Source organism: Myotis lucifugus, unplaced genomic scaffold (assembly GCF_000147115.1).
Source record: "Myotis lucifugus unplaced genomic scaffold, Myoluc2.0 scaffold_138, whole genome shotgun sequence".
NCBI lineage: Eukaryota > Metazoa > Chordata > Mammalia > Chiroptera > Vespertilionidae > Myotis > Myotis lucifugus.
Genome location: NW_005871186.1, coordinates 1,502,887 through 1,527,833, shown reverse-complemented (window position 1 = coordinate 1,527,833; position 24,947 = coordinate 1,502,887). Strand labels below are relative to the sequence as shown.

Sequence of the window (24,947 nt, the reverse complement as noted above, 5' to 3'; positions counted from 1 at the left end):
CCAAGTAAGGAGAACTACTGAGCAAAGAAAGGGGACTGGGAGTGACTATGAGACAAGAGCCAGACCACGTGGTAGGAGGTATATCTAGAACAGGATTTTTAACCTTTTTCATCTCATGGCACACACAAACTAATTACTAAAATCCTGCGGCACACCAAAAAATATATTTTTTGCCCTTCTATATATTTTTTATTTCAAAGAGGAATGGAGATGGGAAGGGAGAGGGAGAGAGAGAGATAGAAATATCAATGATGAGAGAATCATTGATCAGCTGCCTCCTGCACACCCCACACTGGGGATCAAGCTTGCAATCCAGGCATGTGAATCGAACTGTGATGTCCTGGTTCATAGGTCCATACTCAACCACTGAGCCACATAGGCCAGGCATTTGTGCACAGGCTTTAGCATGAACATACATTTTCATTTATCTACAGGGCAAATACCGAGAAGTAGAATTGCTGGGCCATGTAATAAGTTATGTTTAACTTTATAAGAAACTATAAGCAAGAGTTCCAGTGGTTCTTCCTCCTTTGCTAGTACTTAGTATTTGCCATTTTTAATTCAGTCATTCTATTAGGTGTGTAGTATTATCTCATTGTGGTTTTAATTTGCACTTCCTTAATGACTAATAATATTGAGCATCTTTTCACCTGCTTATTTGCCATCCTATAATTTCTTTGATGAAGTGTCTATTCAAAAACTTTCCTATTTTCTATGAAGTTGATTGTTTTCTTTTGTTGAGTCTTTAGAGTTCTTTGTTTGAGCTGGGAACTTTTCTTTTTATTTTATTTATTATTTTTTGTTGTTGTTGTTAATCCTCATCCAAGAATATTTTCCCACTGATTTTTAGAGAGAGTGGAAGGGAAGGGGAAAGACAGAGAGAGAGAGAAACATTGATGTGAGAGAGACACATCGATTGGTTGCCTCCCGCATGCACCCGACCAGGGCTAGGGATCTAGCCTGCAACCAAGGTACATGCCCTTGACTAGAATCAAACCCGGGGTCCTTCAGTCTGAGGGCTGATGCTCTATCCACTGAACCAAACTGGCTAGGGCGAGCTGAGAACTTTAACAGCACTTTTCTCACTTAATCCTGACAACAATCTTGCAAGGATAAGAATCATTAACCACCATTTTACACTGAGAAAATAAAAGTAGAAGTCATTAAACTACTATAATCTGATTACAGTTTTGCATAATTTCAAAGTTTACTCATTACTTAGTTACTTGTGACACATAGACAACTAGAATGCAAGCTCTATAAAAGTAAAGATCTTGTCAGTTTTTTTCACTGTAGAATCCACAGCTCCCACAAATAATGCCTGACACATAATGGGGTATTCAATCAGAATTTGTTTAATGATGAATAAATGCCCTTAATTTTTCATGTAGATTCCAGAAAAGAAAATAACACTGCTCACAGAGTCTGGTCTAGTTAAGAGGTCAGTGGTTTAAGGCAGGCCCTTGTCTGTGCACCTCAGACTGTCACGACAACCTGATAGTACCATCCCACTGCAACAAATCCTTAGCCTCTGGGCAGTGTCCTCACCAGAGCTCTGAATAGAACATAGGTCATTAATTCTCACACTGCTAGGCTGGTAGTGCTCCTGCCAGCTTGGCAAGAAGGGGACCATCACCAATAGTGGCATCTTGCTCATCTGAAGGGCCCACAATCTACAGCTTCTGCTATCTAGGACAGAAGCAAGCAAAGGTGGCACTTGAGCAGCCAAACTAACTTCCCCATAAAAAAAAATATTTTATTTTCTATAAAATGACTGCGAGTCTCAGTTTACCATAAGTCTAAGTTCACAGCTCACAGCAAAGCAGATACAGCAATTAAAAATGAATGAACCAAAGAAGAGGCAAGAAAACTATAAGAAGAAATCACAACCATACATTTGGAATATAGGCACTGGGGTAAATAGCATAAGAGGCCCTGAAGACATGCTTGAATTATCCAAAGAAAGTTAACACTCTGCTGACAATAATCTGTGATAAGAAAGATTTACTTCAGCCCTGGCCAGTTTGGTTCAGTGGATAGAGCATTGGCCTGCAGACTGAAGGGTTCCAGGTTCGATTCCAGTCAGGGGCACATACCTCGGTTGCAGGTTCCTCCCCAGCCTGGGCCCTGGTCGGGGCTTGTGCAGGAGGCAACCAATTGATGTGTTTCTCTCACAACAATATTTCTATCTGTCTTTCCCTCTCTCTTCCCCTCTTTCTAAAAATCAATGGGAAAATATCCTCGGGTGAGTAAAAGGAAGGAAGGAAGGAAGGAAGAAAGGAGTAAATAAAGGCAATGCTTAAAAACAAAAATAAAATTTTTAAAAAAGAAAGACTTAACTTCAAAAATGACCAAAATTTTAAAAGATGTAGTACGGAGGTTATAGTTCAAAATACCTGAAAACTTACTGATGTAAGGCTAAATAAATGAGGCCTTAAAAGAGGATTCCTTCAGATTTCTACTAAGGTCCTTAAGAAATCAGCAGTGCTTTTACTAGTAAATGAGTCATAAAAATCTCAGGTTCTTGATGTCCAATACAACCAGGGATTCCTCTCTGATGCCTCGATGTCTATTATCTAATAGTCTAAGCCCTGAGCTGTCCACACAACTTTCTAGTTAGATGCTGAACTCTAAGGTTCTCTCATATATGATTAGACTAATTTAAGCACATATTTTGCTAACATTACTTTTGCCTTCAAAGACAGTAGCTTGTGACTGATCCTGAAAACTCCCACTAGCAGGTTACTCTAACCACCAGAGGCCTGAGGCTGCAGCAAGAACATCTGAAGCCAAGGCAGGCAGAAACTATGCTGAAAAGGAGCAGCTCGCCACTGGCTCAGAGCAGGATGACAGCTTTTGTGTTATTTTAGAACAATTTGTGCTGATGAGCTTTTTGTTGTGGTAACATTTCTCTAAAAAGAACATTTTCTTCCTCCTCTCATTTTACAAAGCCATTCAGTAGAAAATGGAAAATGAAGGCAAATGACAAGGATATCCAGGAATTGGTGAAGCTTGGGCCATATCAACTTAACTGTTGTGCCATCCGTCTCCCAGTCCCATGGCCAGGCCCTTGGAGGGAGATCAGGACACCCCTAGGCCTCATTCATCACCAGAAATATGACTCTATTTCTAGCATAGAGAATATTGGATCCTGTGAGGACCAGTAACACTTCGAGATGTGACCAAAAGTTTAGATACTTTCATCATGGTTGTTGTCCTTGCTCAAGAACCTACAATTGCCAGGTTCAAGAAGCACACATAGCTCAGTCTAGTTGCCTGGGCCCGCTTTCTTTTCCAGATTTTTGTCCTGCAGTTTTCTACCACAGTCATTCTGTCTAACTAAACCTACCTCCACATTCTCTGCTCACACTCGTTCCCTATAACTCAGGCTGCCCCACCCTCTCCACTCTATTCAAAATCTACTTTTCCTCCAGGAAGTCTATTTTTTCCCCCCTTACCAGTGGTTCTCAACCTTCTGGCCCTTTAAATACAGTTCCCCATGTTGTGACCCAACCATAAAATTATTTTCATTGCTACTTCATAACTGTAATGTTGCTACTGGTATGAATCGTAATGTAAATATCTGATATGCAGGATGGTCTTAGGCGATCCCTGTGAAAGAGTCGTTCGACCGCCAAAGGGGTCACGACCCACAGGTTGAGAACCGCTGCCTTAGTCATTACCTAGTTCAACCTAATACAAGGATCCCCTCTGCTGACCAATTAGTGGAGTGCTATATTCTACTTGCCCATCTTCAATGACAGGAAGTTAACTACCTACCTACCTAGTTACCTACCTACCAAAGAAGCCCTTTCCATGATGAGATAGTACTATTAGGCAATTCTTTATTCTAGAAGAATATGCCTATATTTTACTTTTCCTACATTGGTCCTGGCTCTGCCCTTAGAATAAGAGAAACAATTCAGGAGTATTTAACAGCATGAGCTTTGAAATCCAATCCGTGCTCATGTTCAGTATGTACTTGAACAAAATGCTTAACTTTTCCAAGGCTCCAGTCCTTAATAACAATATCAGCTTTATAAGGCTGATAAGAAAGTTAAAAGAATAACTATGGCTCTGTGGTTTGGATGTCGGCCCATGGACCAAAGGGTCCAGGGTTTGATTCCCAGTCAAGGGCATGTACCTTGGATGCAGGTTCAATCCCAGGCAAACAATTGATGTCTCTCTCAGGTTGATATTTCTCTCTCTCTTCCTCTCTCCTCCCCCCACTCCCATTTTCTCTCTGAAAAAAAAAAAAGAAGAAGAAGAAGAGCCCTGACCGTTTTGGCTTAGTGGATAGAGCATCGGCCTGCGGACTAAAGGGTCCCAGGTACGATTCCAGTCAAGGGCTTGTACCTTGGTTGCGGGAACATCCCCAGTAGGAGGTGTGCAGGAGGCAGCTGATCTATGTTTCTCTCTCATCGATGTTTCTAACTCTCTATCCATCTACCTTCCTCTCTGTAGAAATCAATAAAAATATATTTTTTTAAAAAAAGAAGAAAAATCAATGGAAAAGATATCCTCGGGTGAGGGTTAAAATAAAAAAGAACTATGCAAAAAGCTTAACACTGTGCCTCACAGAGTATAAGAATTTAATAAATCATAGCTAGTGTTGTGGTTTTCATTGTTATCATCATTGTTATGTAAGTCTGATTCCTCCATTTCTTATGTATTTGAAAACAGAAATTGTATTACCCAAGTTTTTTTCTTTTCCAGGCTAAATTTTCTTCACTAGACTGTAAATTATGTGAGGACAGATGTGTCTGCCCCACTTACTGCCACATCCCCATGTCTAGAACTGTGGCTGGCGCATATATAATAGACACTTTTTAATATTGACATGTATTGAATGGTCTCCATTTCATAGTTTCTGTGCTCTTCATCAGTCACGTCATGCTTCTCTGTATAGGCTCTCACTGTTACAAATGCCTTTGATGAGGTGAGATCCAAAATTGAACTCAAAACTTGAAGGTGAGCTAAGCAGCAGAGAGAGGAGACTAAGAATTCCTCCCTCATGATATACACCATATCACTATTAAAGATTTGGCAAACTTGGCAGCTTCACCAAACTGCTGGTTCATGTTGAGCTTGAAATTAATTGAAACCTTTAAATCTTTTCACACATGATGACTTCGTTTTCTGGCCTCTCTGGAATTGGAACTGTAGTAATGCCAAAATGTGAAACAATAACATAGTTTTTTTCCATTTAGAGATTCTTCTCGCTTTTACTATCTGGACCACTCAACTGGCTCCCAGCAACTGCAGCCTGGTATTAAGAATGATCTTTTTAGGACCATTTGTTTCTTCTTCCCAAATAGAATATAAGCTCCTAGAGGGCAAGATCTGTCTCGCCTTCTCTCCTACTTGCCAACACAGGGCTGAGCACAGAGTAAGAACAGATTGATGCCCTCTGTCTACAGCAGGATTGCAAGAAGATTCAGGGGGACTATAAAGACCAAACTTGGGGTTCTCTCTCCCTCTCAAATAGCACAGCTCAGTCAGTGTTGTGCTTCTAGCTGGTAGGTGAATGGGAGCCAGTCCAGGCAGAGATGCAGACATAAGGCCTGCACTCTGAACAGCTGGCTCCTGGAGGGCTGCTCTGCTGAGAATCACTTCCCCTGATAGGGATGAGTTTCTAGAGAACAAGCCACTATCAAAGCCTCCTCTCCACGGCGAACAGTCTGTCTAGAGAGCTTTCAGGAACTGTTCACACAGGAAGAGAAGAGAGCCACAGCAGGGTGAGAGGGCTCACCTCATCACTTTCTTCCACATCCACATCACCATTGGCATCATCATCCATCAACTTGTGGATGCTGCGGACTGCATCAAAGCTGAGCTTCTCATCCTCACTGTGACACAGGGGCTTGTCAATCCGGCAAAACTCTGTACATGAAAAGCAAGAGATAACATTACTGGGGCTGCCACCCAACCTCCATTACCCACCTGTCTCTGTCCTTAGCTTCTAGCATCTGACTCCTCATGTAGCCACTTAATCAGCTATTTATACAGAGAGAAAAGTGCTTCATCTAGCTTTAACTGCCTCCCCAAGGATGTGCTGAGCTCCCCCATTTAAGGACAATGCTTTACCATCCTAATAGTTCTTTCGCAGGGAAGTCAAGCATGGACTAGGAATACACTAGGATCTAGGACTGTGATGGCGAACCTTTTGAGCTCGGCGTGTCAGCATTTTGAAAAACCCTAACTTAACTCCGGTGCCATGTCACATATAGAAATTTTTTGATATTTGCAACCAGAGTAAAACAAAGATTTATATTTTTGATATTTATTTCATATATTTAAATGCCATTTAACAAAGAAAAATCAACCAAAAAAATGAGTTCGCATGTCACCTCTGACACGCGTGTCATAGGTTCGCCATCACTGATCTAGGACATGAGTAGGTAACTCAGAAAAAGAAAATAATATAAATGAGAGAAAATACAAATAGCCAGTGAACATAGAGAAAAGTTTAGCCTCACTAGTAATCAAAGAAATACATATTCAAATATTTTTATTCACTCAATAAACAAATGTAAATTAATACAATCTTTCTAGAAACAGGAAAACACCGATTCATTCTAATGCTAAAATAATATGTAGTTTACTTTTTGTTCACTTTGTCACTACTGGGACATATAATGGCTAACTGGAAAACCCTTCACATGATAGGCCTTCCCACAGTTACATTCAGCAAGTATCTATCAGATATCTAACGTCCAAAGCTTATCTGATTTGAAAGTTTGGGAAGTCTGAGATGCAGCTTCCTCTGTCCACCATCACCCACAGTCAGTCCTGCAGAAGTAAAACCAGAACAACAGCCTAGGCCACCCTAGTTCTTTTATGACACCTAATCATCTCTTACAAACCTGGAAAACACCTAGCCTGACCTACAGCATACAGCAGAAAGAATTTGGAAACTAGTCTTAGCTCCACAATGTGACTCTAGGGTGGTGACTTCCTTTCTCCAGGCCTCAAGTTCATTATTTAAAAAAGACATATTTTAATTACAGTTTCTAGTATTTCTTCCAATTCCCAGATTCTAAAATTCCTTTTTCCTTTGACCCTGACCTTGATTACTACTTTCTAGGCAAAATATTCTTCTGACACCTCCAAAGAAGTTAGAAGAAAGACCCTAACTTCCCAGATAATAGAAGATGCTATCAAGAAAGAAAGCAAAGACAGGGTAAAGAAGTTACTGCTTCAAAGCCTTCTAGAAGGCACTGATCTAATACCTGAACACTCTAATCCATTTAATCATTTACTTGTCTGCTGGTCAGACAGTGACAAAACAGGCCATCTCCCTATCACTTGCTAGTTGCTCAAATCCTTTTAAAATCATTGGTAGCACACCTGAACCACACTGACTTGACAGATTTCTGACCCAATCTTTCATTAGTCTGCATCCACATCCACACACAGGTTTATCCTAAGTAAAGCACAACTTCTTTTTTTTAAATACAAAAACTTTTAAATGTCCCAGATGTCATTTAATAAAAATATATTGAATGCTGAAGTTCATAGATGTTAACTGATATGTCCAAAGTCAAAGGCAACTGAAGAGCCACAGAAAGAACCCATCTACTGATTCCCAGGCCAGCACTTCACCTAATTGCCTTTATGCCAAATTGACCAGATAGCTTTAGGTTTCTTTCATCTTCTGGAAGCCACAAATGGTAATACTGGTGAGAAGTAGTATACTGAAGAAATGGCTTAATAAAAGAAAAAAGATAAATAGTATGCATACAAAATAGTATGCATACAAATAGTATGCATACAAAAAAGTAAGATAAATAGTATGCATACAGTAGTATGCATACATGGAAAATAGTATCCATGTAACCATATGTTCTTCTACATTTGTCCTGCCAATTTGGAGTAAGGAGTAGAGGGTGGGAGGAAGGAGTAGTGGGTACTAATGAGAAGAGTAGAATGTAGCCAAAGATTAAGGCATTGTTTTTCACTTTCTCACCAACAAGAGCTCTTGGCATGATTTTTTCATTTATGGATTCCTATCCTACCCTTCCAAAAACAATTGCAATAAAGCAATAAGTAATGACTAGTTCATAGATAAAGTACACAGCACTAAGATTAGCACAACCAATATAACACTTTCACTCCCTTATTCCTGTTTCTGTATTACTGAAAGACACATATAATTGCCCATCAGAGTTTTTTGATCAGCATAGGATATGTCCATCTAAACAGCATTTATTGAGTGCTCTTCATATGTCAGTCTCTGTAATGGGGTATAAAGATATGGATTAGATCTCACCTTTGCTCTCCAAGAGCTAAATTATAAAAGTGAGGGAAATAGGCGATTAAAACACTATGTGCTAAGTGCCATAAAAGAATCAAGGTTACTCTAGAGGTCAGGAAACTTTTTCTGTAAAAGGCCAGTCAAAAAACAATTTAGGATTTAGGGGCCATATAGTTTCTGTTGCAACTACTTAGCTCTATCATTGAGCACTAAAGCAGCAATTGACAAAACAGAAGTAAATTAACTTAGCTGTGTTCCAACAAAACATTATTTACAAAAACAGGCTGTGGGCTGGATTTGACCCCGTGTTCATAGTTTGCTAACCCTTGTTCTATAAAATCATTGGTAGCACACCCGAACCACACTGACTTGACAGATTTCTGACCCAATCTTTCATTAGCCTGAATCCACATCCACACACAGGTTTATCCTAAGTAAAGCACAACTTACTTTTTAATTACTATTTTTTAAACATATATTTTTATTGATTTCAGAGATGAAGGAAGAGGGAGAGAGAGCTAGAAATATCAATGATGAGAGAGAATCATTGATGGGTTGCCTCCTGCACGCCCCCCACTGGGGATCGAGCCCGCAACCCAGGCATGTGCCCTTGACTGAAATCGAAACTGGGACCCTTCAGTCCACAAGCCAACGCTCTATCCACCGAGCCAAACCAGCTAAGGCGTAAAGCACAACTTCTAATAGGCTTTTTAAAATAATGGAAATCATTTACCAAGCTCAAGGGCCTGCATGTCTCCAGGGTAGGTACCTGGAGTCAGCCAGCTCCTTTCCCAAAAGCCTATATACAAGTCCAAGAAGTTTATACTTCAAACAACAGGCTCTGGTTTGTAACCTGATCAAACGGACAGGTGACCTTTACTGCTGGCATCATCTGGCATAGAGAAGGATTAAAGGGATTGAAGATAAGAGAGTATAAAATCTTGATATCCCATATGGCTGTAGAATCCTGTCCAGAAGAAAGCATGATTCAGCCAAAATTCACAAGTAACTCCAACCAAGGATTTCCTAGGCTGTCTCTCTTTCCTGAAACCTTTTCTATTTTCTTTTATACATTCCAATCTGGCAAGTTTCCCAGAGCCATCTGGAAATACCTTAGAAGATCCACCAATTTAACAACACATTATATGGCAATGGAGCCCTAGACTTGGGAGTCAGAACACATATGTCAAAATCCCAGCTTCATCAGTTACAACCATATTATATTGGACAAGTTTTTTAAATTCTCTGAGCCTCCAATATCTCATTTGCAAAATGAGGATAATTATTTCTGTCCCATAAGGTTTTTTGTGAGAATTTTTTTTAAAATCTTTACTGTTCAGATTATTACATTTGTTCCTCTTTTTCCCCCCCCATAACTCCCCTCCTTCCAGCTCCCACCCACTGTCCTCATCCATAGGTGCACGATTTTTGTCCAGTCTCTTCCCGCATCTCCCACACCCCTTTTTCCCCCAAGAATAGTCAGTCCATTCCCTTTCTATGTCCCTGATTCTATTATAATCACCAGTTCATTCTGTACATCAGGTTATTTATTCACTTGATTCTTAGATTCACTTGTTGATAGATGCATATTTGTTGTTCATAATTTGTATCTTTACCTTTTTCTTCTTCTTCCTCTTCTTAAAGGATACCTTTCAGCATTTCATATAATACTGGTTTGGTGGTGATGAACTCCTTTAGCTTTTCCTTATCTGTGAAGCTCTTTATCTGACCTTCAATTCTGAATGATAGCTTTGCTGGATAAAGTAATCTTGGTTGTAGGTTCTTGCTATTCATCACTTTGAATATTTCTTGCCACTCCCTTCTGGCCTGCAAAGTTTCTGTTGAGAAATCAGCTGACAGTCGTATGGGTATTCCCTTGTAGGTAACTGAGTTTCTTTCTCTTGCTGCTTTTAAGATTCTCTCTTTGTCTTTTGCTCTTGGCATTTTAATTATGATGTGTCTTGGTGTGGCCCTCTTTGGATTCCTTTTGTTTGGGGTTCTCTGCGCTTCCTGGACCTGTAAGTCTATTTCTTTCACCAGGTGGGGGAAGTTTTCTGTCATTATTTCTTCAAATAGGTTTTCAATATCTTGCTGTCTCTCATCTTCTGGTACCCCTATAATTCTGATGTTGGTACGTTTGAAGCTGTCCCAGAGGCTCCTTACACTATCTTCGTATTTTTGGGTTCTTTTTTCATTTTGCTTTTCTGGTTGGGTGTTTCTCTCTTCTTCGAATTTCAAATCTTTGACTTGATTCTTGCGCTCCTCTGGTCTGCTGTTGGGAGTCTGTATAATATTCTTTATTTCAGTCAGTGTATGCTTACTTTCTAGATGGTCCTTTATCACACCATCGAGGGTCTCATTAGATTTCCTGTACATCTCATCAAGTTTATCAACAGACTCTAGAAGCCTCTTGAGAGACCTCAAAAGTGTGGTTCTGAACTCAATATCCTCCCTTGATAGTTTTGTCCTGTTTCTTTGTCTCCGCATTTTTTACGCTTTCTTGGTACACCCCCTAGTGGTCTTTGTGCGCAGTCTTGAAGTTAAGCCTTGATTGTTGTAGTTAATACTAGAGGGATTTGACCTCCAGGCCGACTGGCTGTCTTTTGTGAGAATTAAGACCACATTTGTTAAAACACCTAGCAGAAGGCCCTGCACAGTGTGGCTCAGTTGCTTGAGCATCGGTACCATGCATCAAAAGATTGCTGGTTCAATTCCCAGTCAAGACACCTGCCCAGGTTGCAGGCTCAATCCTCAATTCACGTTTCTCTCTCTCTCTCTCTCTCCCCCTCCCTCCCTCCCTCCCTCCTTCTCTCTCTAAAATCAACAAAAACATATTTTTTTAAAAAGCGATAATATTATTTAAAAAATAAAAACACCTAGCCCTAGCCAGTTTGGCTCAGTGGATAGAGGGTCGGCACGTGGACCAGAAGGGTCCCAGGTTCAATTCCAGCCAAGGGCACAAACCTGGGTTGCAGGCTCCTCCCCGACCCTGGTCAGGGCTCATGCAGGAGGCAACCAATCAATGTGTTTCTCTCACATAGATATTTCTCTCGGTCTTTCCCTCTCTCTTCCACTCTTTAAAAATCAATGGAAAAAATGTCCTCGGGTGAGGATTAAAAAATAAAGAAATAAAGAAATACACCTAGCAGAGGGCTTGCATAAAGCTGACATTCAATACATTTGTAGTTTCCTTCTTTCCTCTAAGAGCAACAGATAAACAATTTCCATCTTCAGCCATTTTCCTTGTGAGATCATAAAGAATCAAATACAGGAAGTACAGTCCAATTAAATTGATCAGTCATATGTTCTAGTGAGATAGCAAGTAACTCTGACTCCCACAACATTTATATGTCTACCATGGGTAACATTTATCACAGTCTGTTGCAGTTGCCTATTTAATTTGTTTTCCCCATCAGACCATGATTTTTTTTAAGAGCTTCGGACCATGTCTCAAGTATTAAGCAAAAAACAGTTTTGATATATGCTCAGTAAATGTCTTTTGAATAAATAACTAAATACCAATTCTACAATTATATGTACGATTTTTTAGGCAAAAAAGAGAAGAATTCTAAGTAGAGAGAATAGCACAGAACCAGGTTTTGTAATTTTGCGGGTGGTTAAAATTTTTAAAACCCAAAACTCTTTGATATGTACCATATTAGAAATTAAAACACAAATTCTAATATTTGGCAATTAATTCATTTTAAAACAATAACTCTCCTATGTGTTAATATAAATACATTTTTTAAAATAATTGTTTTCTGGAAAGAAATCATGAGAAGGGTGGAACTGTTTTATATTTCTGCAAATCTCTTTAATGCCTGGCTTACTCGAAGACAGCTGCAGTCTTATTATATCTGTTTCCTCATTCAATGTGTTGTTTTGATTGAAGATCAAAACATAGATATGCAGTAAGAAGAGGCAAGAGTATTTTAATAACCTTTCATATAATTGTGGACATTCTTCCCTGATACTACACCAAAATTCGACAAGTAGATTTATTAAAGATTTGTTGCAGTGCAAAATCTGAAACTATATGGATGAACTTTTTGTACTCTATGACATTAAAATCCATTGGCCTATCTTGCACTTTTAACAGATCTTTTTATCCATGTGTGATTTTGTAACACAATGCACTGGTCATTTAGAAACTACTGATTCAAGCCTTGGCCAGGTGGCTCAGTTGGTTGGAGCATCATTCCTGTACACCAAAAAGAAAAAAGGCTGAGGGTTCAATTCCCAATGAGGGGACATACCTAGGATGCAGGGGCACATACTGGAGGCAGACAATCAATTTTTTTTTCTCTCTCACCCCCCTTTTCTCATTCTCTAAAATCTAAAAACATATCCTGGGGTGAGGGGAGGAGGGAACTACTGATTCAATGAGTTAGGCAGAGCTCATTTGACACATTCATTTATACATTATCAAAATAACCACAAATATTAATATCATCACTGATTTAATCTGAAACGCTTAAGATCTGGGGAAGCTGTCAAATTCACAGTGGCAAATTTTTTTTAAAATAAAAGCTGAAATTTTAGCATTGGCAACAAATATTACCAGTTATTTTCATTAAAGTAACAGACTCACTTCCTTCATTTTCAAGAAAATGTCTGCCAAATACATAAGTCTGAGTAATTATAGTTTTCTGTGTTATACTTTATTTTTGCTAATCCTCACCAATGATATTTTTCCATTGATTTTTTTTTTTTTTTTTAGAGAGAGTGGAAGGGAGAGAAATATTGATGTGAGAGAGACACATTGAGTGGCTGCCTCCTGCACGAGCCCTTGACAGGGATCGAACCTGGAACCCTTCAATCCACAGGCCAACACTCTATCCACTGAGCCAAACTGGCTAGGTATACTTTAAAGTAAAAATAGTATTCCCTGAAAAAAAAAGGAGGTAGTTCAGTTTGCAACTCAATCACACAAATGCTTTTCCTTGAAATAAACATCAAACTTCTACACACAGCAGAATATGCATAACTTCCTGTTTCATCACACAGAATACTAAAGAGACATATTCATAAGATACAATAAAATTAATAAATTTTTACTTCTTTATTAAAAACATTTTTAAAGACTGAGAGTACCATGAAGATGAGGAATACAATAACTAGCGCAGTTTTGTGCCACTGCTTTGATTCCTGTTAAGGTGCCAGCAGTGTTACCTACTAATTGCTTTTGCACCGTCATTGCAAATGTACGCACAGTGAAAAAAGCAAATAGCATCTGAGCATATTATTAAAATGGCTTTGACTTTCTGGACGCTTGCAAAGATCTTAGTGACTCCCATGGTTTGTAGACCACGTAAAAACTGGCAGGCAAAACCACAAAGTCCTTTTCCTCATGTCCAAATCTCTTCTTTCTCCAAGCAGAGTTAATCATTTACTGTTGGAAGGTCCAAAGTACTTTGTACATACTCTTATATTAATTCTCATGCCCACCCAGAAAACAGCAAGGACTAAGTTTGATTCACACTATGCCCCAGGACCTAGTATGGCACCACCAACATCTGCCCTGTCAAGCATAAAATTGGTAAATACTGGCTGAATGAGTTGAATGAATGAATGCACAAAAGAAGGAATTAATAACCAAACATATCTCCCCAAAGTCAAGAGAATCCTTTTTTTAAAATATATATATATTTTTTATTGATTTCAGAGAGGAAAGGAGAGGAAGAGAGAGACAGAAACATCAATGACGAGAGAGAATCATTGATTGGCTGCTTCCTGCACACCCCCTACTGGGGATTAAATTGCAACCCAGGCATGTGCCCTTGACCAGAGTCAAACCTGGGACCCTTCAGTAGGCTGACACTCTATCCACTGAGCCAAAGCAGCTAGGGCGGCAAGAGAATTCTTGAATACAACCCAATTCCAACCACTAATATCCACCATCCACCTAATAATGCCTCTTCTCTCCCAGTCACTTTCATTTCCTATCACTAAATAGTAACTCATCCCCCAGAGAATACATATCTGTAGGCATGCAAAGCAAAGCAGAGCCACTGCAGTTGAGCCTGACAATTGATTGTCTGATGTGAGACATAAGCCCAAAGGGAAAGAAGTGAGAGAAACAGCAGTCAGGGAAGACAGTACAGATTAGGGTAGAGAAGGGCACTGGTCAGACTATTCCTTAGTGCTTGAATGGAACCTGGGGAATCTGGAAATTGCTAAATTTTACCAACAGGGGCCTCATCTGTGAGAATAATTTCTCCCTTTTCACCACCTCACCCCCCAGCCAGCCCAGGCAAGCTCTGCAGTGACTATTAATGGGATCAGAATCCCCCCTTACCCTGGGAAAGGTCAGCAGGAATGCTAGATATAGATAGTGCTAGTGCACATCAGCTGAAACTCTGTCCAAGTCATCTTACTTAAAGCCCTTCAGAAGCTTCTCATTCTTAAGATAAAGTTCAATTACAATTTTGAAAAGTGTTATATATGAAAACGGTAGAGTGCCTGCAAGGCCCAGCATGATCGGCCACCTGTCGCCTTTGGTGTCATGTCCAGCAACTCCTTCAGTTTCCAGTTATTTCCTTTCCTCCTTTGCACACAGCACAGTGGTTCTCAACTCTGGCTGCATATTACACTCACCCAAGGAGCTCTTAAGTTGCTGATGCCCAGACCCAATCCCAGATCAATTCAATCAGTATCTCTATAAATGGGACCTAGGTATGGGTTTGGTTTGGGTAAGGGGTGTGTTTTCTTGTTCTTTCTTTGAGACATAACATAAATACAGTAAAGTGCACACATACTAGTAAACATATGGATCATATGTATATATCCATGTAACCACCATCAAAATCAAGATGTAAAACATCCCCAACACTCCAGGAAGACTCCCTCCCTCTTGCCCCTTTTGAATCAAGACAACCATGACCGCTACCCACCCCCTCTCCTGACAATGGTAACCACTATTCTGAGTTTTATCATCATAGACAAGTTATGCCTATTCTTGACATTTTTCAAGACATAGTTGAAGCAATAAAATGCCCCCATTTTAAGTGAACAGTTCAATGTGTTTGACAAACATATGCACCTATATAACCATCACCCCAATCAAAATATAGAACATTTTCATCACTCTAAATTGTTCCCACTTAATCCTTCACTGTCAACCATCATCCTGTTCCCCACAAAAATCACTGATCTGATTTCTATAATTATATATTAGTTTTGTATGTTCTAGAACTTCAAATAAGTGTAATCATCAGTATGTTCTCTTTTCTGTCTGGCTTCTTTTGCTCAGCATGATTTGAGATTCTACCATGTTGTTTACTATCAATAGTTTCTTCCTTTTTATCACTGAGTAGTATTCCATTGATTAGATGTACCACTGTTTGTCCATTCATCAGTTTTTAGCTACCTATACATATAAAAGCCTGTGACTGTCCAACTGTCTGACCGGTAGCTATGACATGCAATGACCACCAGAGGAGCAGGTGCTCCGACCGGTAGCTATGATGTGCACTGACCACCAGGGGGCAGAGGCTCAACGCAGGAGCTGCTGAGCTGCAGTGACTTGGCAGTGGCGGTTCTTGGGTGACGCACCCAAAACCAAAGAGGAGGGAGCACAATTCCAGGGTGTGTCACCTGAGAACCACCCTCTCGCAATCTGGGACCCCTCAGGAGATGTCAGAGAACCAGTTTCGGCCCTATCCCCACAGGCCAGGCTGAGGGACCCCACCAGTGCACGAATCTGTGCACCAGGCCTCTAGTTACAAATAAAGTGAATAACTTTTTAAAGTGAAAATGAGTTCTCATTTTTATCTGAAATTCCACTTGGAGTGGACTGCTAGGTTATATAATAGGGGTATGTTTAACTTTTATTTTTTTAATTGATTTCAGAGAGGAAGGGAGAGGGAGAAATAGATAGAAACATCAATGATGAGAACCACTGATTGGCTGCCCCCTGCACACCCCACACTGGGGATTGAGCCCGCAACCCAGGCACATACCCTTGGCCGAAATCAAACCCAGGATCCTTCAATCCGCAGGCTGACGCTCTATCCACTGAGCCAAACCAGCTAGGGCTGAATAACTTTTTAAATAATGACATTCTGTTTTCCAAAATAGTTGTATCATTTTATAATCCCAACAGTAACCACCAGTTTGAAGCACCAGTCCTGTTGCTGCATATACTGTCTTTTACTTGGTGACACTAATGTGTAGCCAAGGTTAAGAATCACCTAGAATTCCTTTTATGTGAAAGGCTCTTCATTCCTTTTTGACCTGCAAACTCTTACTTGATGCTGCTGGTTTCAGTTTAAATGCTTTTTCTTCAAAGACTCTTCCTTGACTCATCTCTCACAAACTGGTTTAGGTCCACATTGTACATTCTCCAAAGCATCTATATTTTTCATCGATAACACTTCACTATTGTAATTATTTGTGTGATAATTCACTTAATGTCTGTTTTCTCCACTAAACTGTAAGGTTCATAGCAGCAGGAATCATGGCTGTCTTCCTTACGGTTGAATTCTGGCTTCTAGCCAATACCTAATACCTAGCAAAGTCCCTGGCATACCCACTGATCTTCAATAAACATTTGTTGAATGAACAAATGAATGCCCAGATGAACTTGCTGCATGAAGGGACAAATTCAAACAGTGATGAACAATACTTTTTGCCATCAAAAAGTACTAGAATGAGCACAACATATGAATTACAAAGATACAAAGTAGAATATGTTAAGAGGCAAGAAACCAGAGGTAATCCAGTTTGAACAAGTAGAAGACAGTGGGGGCAGAGGGAGAGCAACCCAAGCAAAACAGGCCCAAGAGCAAGAAGCACAGTATTTCATATAGTTTGATTTATTAAAGGACCCAAAGTCAAAGGGTTCTTTTTACCAATCTTGCAAAAGCTCTGAACATAGAGTGGGAGTAATGGATGTTGGGATTCCTCATTATATTAAAACTCTAAATGGCAGAGTGAAGGGGCTTTGAAGGGTCACTGCTCAATTTACAACTAGAGAAGGACTGGAAGGCCATGAAATGGGATTGTTTTGCTCTAGGTTGGCCAACAAAATAATGGCAGAACCAGATTCAAAGCCACACAACTTCCTATACCATGTCCTGAGCAAGGCTATAGTTGGGAGATCCAGATGAGTCTGTGCAAAAGGGTTCTCTAGAACTACTAATTCTTACTCTCCAAGGCCAACAAATATGGGCAGGTTCCATCAGTAACTTTTAGTCTATTAAGGGCAAACACAGAAGTTCTAATTGGGCTTCTGCCATTCCCCAAGAAGGATAAAACAAAACTTTCTGGTTTTGTTTTAACTCCTTCAGTGTCCCACACTAGCCAAAGGCAAGCCCTTCCTCGATAGGACTTAGAAAGTTTTAAAAGGCACTAGGTTAGAAATACTGAGTCTCTGGTATATTCTGCTAGGAGGAGCAAAAAGAGCAAAGGAATATGCTTTTTTAAAAAAATTCTTCATTCTTTAAAGTATTACATAAGTCTCCTTTTTCCCCCATTCACCACTCCCCGCCCACCCCCACCCCCTAGCACATGCCCTCAAACCCCACCCCTCCCCGCCGTCTGTGTCCATTGGTTATGCTCATACGCATGCATACAAGTCCTTTGGTTGATCTCTTACCTTCTGTTTCAGCATATGAAACCTAATCATCTGCTAGAAAAGATGAAGAAATCATCAGTCCTACCGGGGGATGAGGGGGTTTTAACCTCAACCACCCCTGTTGTGTCCCATTTTTACTTTTTTGCTCCTCTCAGTATTCTTTTCTTTAAACTTTGATCTCACAAGAAGCCTCCTTCCAGAAGAAAATGGCTAATCCCTCAAGTTAGTCTCCACCAAGCAGGCCATGACCTCAATATTTCAGGCTTTTGGTGCAGGGGCCTTCTAGCTATTCTGACCCCCCATGTCTCCTCTTGAGTCTCCTGCAGGGCTTTGAATTCTTGTCCATCTGCTTAACAGCCTATTTGCCTGCCCTTTTATTACTATTACCTTTCTGATAGACTGAAAAGTGTCTGACTTCCAGTTCAGTGCTCACATGCTGTTATGTCACACTCATTTATAACTTTCTATCAGCTATTTGCTGAACACTGAACCAGCTATGGCTGAACTAGCCAAAGACACTGGGAGTACAAAGAAAAGTAAGACATACTTCTCTGGCCTCCACCCAACTTCCTCTCTACCCCTAACACCCAACATTTAAAATACATGCTGAACTGCAGAAGTGGTGGATGTGGATCTTTGACTTCCAACTTTCCTATATCTTGATTACTCCTGAGGATTAATTTTCTTATTTGAAAAATCAGTAAAGGCCTGTAAATACAGCAAAGCCCTATAAAAATATTAGTCATTCATTTTTCATTTCTCTATTCTTTGCTTTCCCTGGGAGTCTTATCTTCCCAACTACATCAAGAGGAGGCTGATTTTTCTGGTGTTGTGCTGTGTCTAGCCCAGTGCTGGGCAACACAATATCAGGTCAAAGGACAACTGAAAGCTGCATAAAGATTTTGAAGATACGCTTTCTTAGCCTTGGGGTCCCATACACCACACGTCTTTATAGTCTAAAGCTATTTGTGCCAAGAACTGTAACATCCCCAGAGAAATTAAATCAACACATACTTGTTCAAAAGCTACCCTAAATTCTCTGACCTGGCGTCTAACCCAAACATTCTTGTGTTCTGGCCAGCACTTGTCAGGGATTGAGATGGCCAAAAAATAATTACAGACAACTCAAAACTTTTCTGCTGGGAAAAGTTTCCTAAAAGTGGTGGGGTGGGCACCCATGCCCTTGTCTAGATAGAGACTTTGCACCCATTGGTTGCGGGCCCTCTAGAATTACACCCTTCTAGAGGTGCTGGCTCCCAACAATCAGTCCTGATCACAGCAGCCCTAAGAGCACAGTGATAAATGCCTTGAAGATATAAACACTGAGGAGCCAGGCACACCACTGCCTGGGGTAAAAACAATGTGGATTCAAGTTTCTATAGCAACAAGAGGTCATCTTCAAGTCTCCCAGGCCCATTGCTGGCTAGCTGACCAGAGAACACATTCTTGGGCTCCAAAAGAGACCAGAACTAGAAGAGAGCTTCTCATCATCTTTCTGTCCCACATAAGCCTCCATTCAAACAATACAACGAAGATAACTGATCCCCCTTCTTCTTAAGAGAAGATAATCAAGAACATCTACTGGGAAACCTTGCAGTAGGGATGAGCATTCCAAGAACTAGGTGGGCAGCCCTTCCTTACCTAATTCAGTTCTCAGCTATGGTAGCAGAGTGTCTCCCCTGAAATGGGGACTATCAAGAATGAAGTGTGCCTGGGCCTCCTTACAGCCCAACCTCCCAACCCTGCTCGCTCATCTGCACAAGCATGATGTGATTTCTGAGAAAAGGCTTCTATGTCAAAGTATATTTCAGCTCACAGAGAACTAAGTTCAAGTATCAATACATTTATCTTACCAGGGTTTACTATAACTGATTTCCTCCCTGATCTCCCTGTCCCTGCTCTAGTTTCTCTCAAACTCATCCTCAACCAAAACAGTTGGTATAGCCCTAACCAGTTTGGCTCAGTGGAGAGAGCGTCAGCCTGTGGACTCAAGGGTCCCAAGTTCGATTCCGGTCAAGGGCATGTACCTTGGTTGCGGGCACATCCCCAGTAGGGGGTGTGCAGGAGGCAGCTGATCGATGTTTCTAACTCCTTATCCCTCTCCCTACCTCTCTGCAAAAAATCAATAAAATATATTTTTAAAAAACAAACAAACAAAAAACAGTTGGTATAATTTTTCTAAAATTCAAATCTGAGTAGACCAATCTCCTGAATAAAATCCTTCACAGGTTCACACAAAAACCTGTACATAAATGTTTACAGATGCTTTATGTGTAATAGCCAAAAACTGGAATCAGTCCATATGTCTATTCAACAGGTGAATGGTTATTTAAACTCTGGTACTTATGTACAATGAAATACTACTCAACAACAAAATGGAGCCAAGTAATGATACACATAACTACATGGATGAACTTCCAGGAAATTATGCTGAGAAAAAAAAGTCAATCCCAAAAAATTACATATTCTATGATTCCATTTATATAACATATTTTTGAAAGAATAAAATTTTAGAAATGTTAGGGACAGGAAAGTGGGCAGGAGGAAAGGCTATGGTTATAAAAGGGCAAGGATCTTTGTGCATTAGAAAAGAACTTACACACATACATATACACACATGAGTACAGTAAAACTGAGGAAATCTGAACAAGATTGGTGGATTTTCTTTCAATGTCAGTATTCTGGTTGTGATAGTCTGCTACAGGTTTTCAAAATGTTACTGTGAAGGAAACTTTGCACAATTTCCCTGTGATTTCTCTGTATTATTTCTTAAAACTCCATGTAAATCTACAATTATCTCAACAACAATTTTTTAAATCTTTATTGTTGAAAGTATTACATATGTCCTTTTTTAACAAAAATTTTAACTTAAAATAACTCTTTGCAGGGCTCCCAAATTCCTATAACAGTAATTCCTAACATTTTTCAATGAGGAATTCAAAATAGCTCCACATAATAATAGTTGTATTTTTAGTATCCACTGATTTAAAAATGTTTGATTGAACCAAACCGGAGTAGCTCAGTTGGTTGAGCATCATCCCATGCACCGAAAGGTTGCCAGTTCGATTCTAGGTCAGGGCACAAACCTGGGTTTCAGGTTTGATCCCTAGTCAGGGAGCGTAGGAAAGGCAACTGATCGATATTTCTCTCACCTCTCTCTCTCTCTCTCTCTCTCTCTCTCTCTCTCAGCATGTCCTTGGGTGAGGATTAAAAAAAAAGAAAAGATTGATTGAGAAAATAATATGGATTCATGAAACACCTTTCAAGGATCCCCCGCCTCCCCCCCTCCCCCCACCTTTCAGGGCTTCTCATCCCTGAGATTGGGAACCATTGGCCTATATAAAGAATATCATGTAGCAAAGCATACAAAGCTTTCAAGAGTAGTCCCTACCAAGTTCTCTAGTCTTACTCCATGTCACTCACTCAACTTCTTTTCAATTCCATAAATAGCAAGGCTCACTTTGTGGCTTTGTACATAATGCTCCCACTGACTGCAGTATCCTTGCCCCATTCTAAATCTAATTCCTACTCAAGTTTCAAGATTCTACTTAGGCTTTTTCTAATTCCTCCAGCAAGTCTTCTCTACACTGACTCCTAGGATTAGAGTTAGATTAGAAGTCCTTCTTCTGTGCTCTCATAGTCCTTAAGATTCTATCACAACTTAGACCAATTATTTAACCTCTCTATGCCTCTGTTTCATTTTCTTTAAAATAAGGAGAAAATAGTACCTACCTCATAAGACTTATAAGAATGAAATATGTTTTTAAAAAATAATGAAATTAGTTAATACATATAAAGTATTTCTAATGGAGCACTACACACAATAAGTGTTCAATTACTATCAAGTTGTTTCTGTTGTAACTGTCTGTTTAACCACTACATTGAAAAACCCAGCAGGAACTTATATTTGTATCCATCTCTAGTATGGCATATCGGTGCTTGGTAAAAGAATTAAGGAATCTATGGTTGAGGTAGGGAGGTAGAACTGAAGTCAGTGGTAGAACTGGGGATCTAGAGAATTGGGAATTACTGCTAATAGCAAAAGGTAAGTATAGACAAGAGCCAGGAATAAGGTCACCATCTTAAGCACAGAAAGACTCTATTACAGATTATTGAGAACTTAGGTGAACAAACTCAGGTGAGAACTACTAAATTATACATATCTTCTAAACTGGCTGTACTCAATTATTATGTAGGGCTCCTTTGATTTGTCATTGTAACATTAATATTGAGCTGAAAAAGTTATTTAACCTTTGGGAGGCACTGTTTCTTCATATGTAAAATTGTGGCATAACAGTTTTCTAAGTATCTAAGATTACAAAAGCAAACTAGCCCATTGATTAAAGTAAAACCAGTTTTTTTCTGAATAAATGTTATATTTTCCCCTTATCTTAATTTTTTTGTCTTACAATTTTAAGAAGAAAAGGGATAAGTCTCTTGGACAATAACTGCCTAGATGAAGAGAGAGATGTATGTGAAACTGACTTATACAAAGCACCAGAGTTGATAAAGGGTAGATGGTTACCTAGAATTACTCTTCCTCCAGCTCCTCATGTTTAAGACTTACTGACCCTTCAAGGCCCAGGGAACCTTTCCACCAGGAAACCTTCATTAACCATTCCAGGTCCCATGAGTCTTCCCCTTGGAGGTCAGAGCACTGAGCACAGTCTAGTCCAGTGATGGCGAACCTTTTGAGCTCGGCGTGTCAGCATTTTGAAAACCCTAACTTAACTCTGGTGCCGTGTCACATATAGAAATTTTTTGATATTTGCAACCATAGTAAAACAAAGATTTATATTTTTGATATTTATTTTATATATTTAAATGCCATTTAACAAAGAAAAATCAACCAAAAAAATGAGTTCGCGTGTCATAGGTTCGTCATCACTGGAAACAACACCTCATAAGTTTTCTTCTAACCATAATTGAATTCCGTCTCCAGCTGGCCTGTTAGCTCCACTGGAGTGGGACTTGAGTATCCTCCTGCTATCGCAACAAGAATAGAAGTAAGTACATTATAACTGTCTAAGTAAGAAAGGCGGGATAAATACGTTAGAAACTATGCTGGGACTTCTACATCTGTTGTCTCTTTTATGACTTTCTATAGTCAGTACTTTCATTATCCCTAATTTGGAAGGAGGAAACTAAGGTCTAGATACACTGACTTGCTGAAATCACACATATGGTGAATGCAGGGCTGGAACTGGGATATTGTCTGTCTCCAGAGTCTTGATAATAATAACTGCATACTGGTGTCCACCTGATTTGTTGAGCAATTCAATCATACCAACTCTCCACCTCAACTCCTCTCTGCTGCCAATCTGGACCTGGGGTAGCTGTTCGGCTTCCTTTCTTCCTTTTATTTTTCCCCATATAGGAAATGCAAAGGGAACACCGCTGGATCCCCTCCCAGGGTGGAATATGCCAAAGAAACAGGCTAAACAGAGAATCCTTTTTTTTTGGGGGGGGGGGGGGAATAAAAGGGATGTAAATATTCATATCCTGTAATATCAGAGCCAGAAAGACTCACTAGTTAAACTCTCTGGTTTTACAGATGACGACACTGAACTCTGAGAGGGGAATCACTTGCCTAAGGTCACAGAGCTGAATAGAATCTGAAAACCTGTCTCCCAATTCCCAAATTCAGGCTCATTTTGGTGTATCCTACACCAAGCAATGGAGAGAGAACTGAAGTACGACCAGTCAGGCCTGTCACTAAGTGAAAAACCCAAATGCTGTAAACACAGGAAATGGGCTGGGATAAGGTTCAGAGGGAGCAGCAACCTTTGCCAAGTTAGAAGTGTTCAAGGGTTTCCTGTCCACAGCTATTAACCGTTGCAGAAATGCTCCAGAAAGCAATACAAAACGGAGGGGGAAAAAGGAGGAGAAAATATTCAGGCCTAGAAGAGACTTTATAAATTATTCAGTACAATCTCTTAGGCGTTACAGATGAGGAAGCTAAGTACCTCCCAAAAAAATGACTTGTCTAAACTCAGAATTTAGGGACCCTTAGAAACCACTTACTTGGTCAAATCCTTTAATTTAATGCTGGGAAGCCTGATACCCAGAGAGGGAAAGAGACTTACTAGTACACAAGGTCACACAGCTAGACAGTGGCAGAGCCAGCACTGAGATTCAGTTTTTCTACTTACAGGCCAGTGTGCTTCTCACTGGTTAAAATCAACTAGATAAAGTGATTTACCTCCAATGATGTGGGGGCTATTTTGGCCTTGGAAAAAGTACAACAGGTTAGGAAACTGAAAAAAAGCAGGATGTACTAACAGCTAACAAAGAATGACAAGGTCCAAACAGAGCCAGCTTAAAGGAGCCAAAACAAAAGTGCTCTAGCTGATTAAGACACTTTGTAAAACTAAGAGTCAGAAGGAAAAAAAAAACCTGGCTATTCTAGGAACTTAGAATCGAGAAAGAACAAGCAGGGCAGGCAGAATGAAAAGGCTGGAAACACTAAGGGAAATCCCAAGGTACTACTTCCTTGTTCTGCCCTAAACCCAAATATCCAGAAAACATCACCTCAGAAGCAACTTAGTGTTCAGCAGGCTACTAGGGGGGTACTATAGGAAGTAGCAGATTTCTGGGCCCCACATACACACAGCTGGCAAGTATGGAGGGGAACTACATTTACACAATACCTAGAATTTTTTTTTTTTTAATTTTTTTTTTAATATATTTTATTGATTTTTTTACAGAGAGGAAGGGAGAGAGATAGAGAGTTAGAAACATCGATGGGAGAGAAACATCGACCAGCTGCCTCCTGCACATCTCCCACAGGGGATGTGCCCGCAACCCAGGTACATGCCCTTGACCGGAATCGAACCCGGGACCTTTCAGTCCGCAGGCCGACGCTCTATCCACTGAGCCAAACCGGGTTTGGCCAATACCTAGAATTTAATATATATTCAACTCTCACATCAGCCATAGTACTGGGAGTCCTAACCACAGCAATCAGACAAGAAGAAAAAAAATAAAAGGCATCCAAATTTAAAAGGAAGACTGTCATTACTTGCAGATGACATGATACTATATATCGAGAACCCTAAATATTCTACAACAAAAAATACTAGAACTGATAAATTAATTCATGAAAAGTAGCGG

General features: G+C 40.0%; 1 protein-coding gene across 6 annotated transcripts in view; it reads right to left on the bottom strand.

Moving 5' to 3' along the window:
* STIM1 (stromal interaction molecule 1) overlaps positions 1 to 24,947 on the bottom strand; it is a 197,801-nt gene that overhangs the window by 73,663 nt on the left and 99,191 nt on the right. For all 6 annotated transcript variants that reach the window (XM_006094514.3, XM_014460736.2, XM_006094516.3 and 3 more), the window contains exon 2: positions 5,753 to 5,883. In XM_006094514.3, coding sequence (XP_006094576.1) covers positions 5,753 to 5,883 — 131 coding nt within the window. The remainder of the gene's footprint in view (positions 1 to 5,752; positions 5,884 to 24,947) is intronic.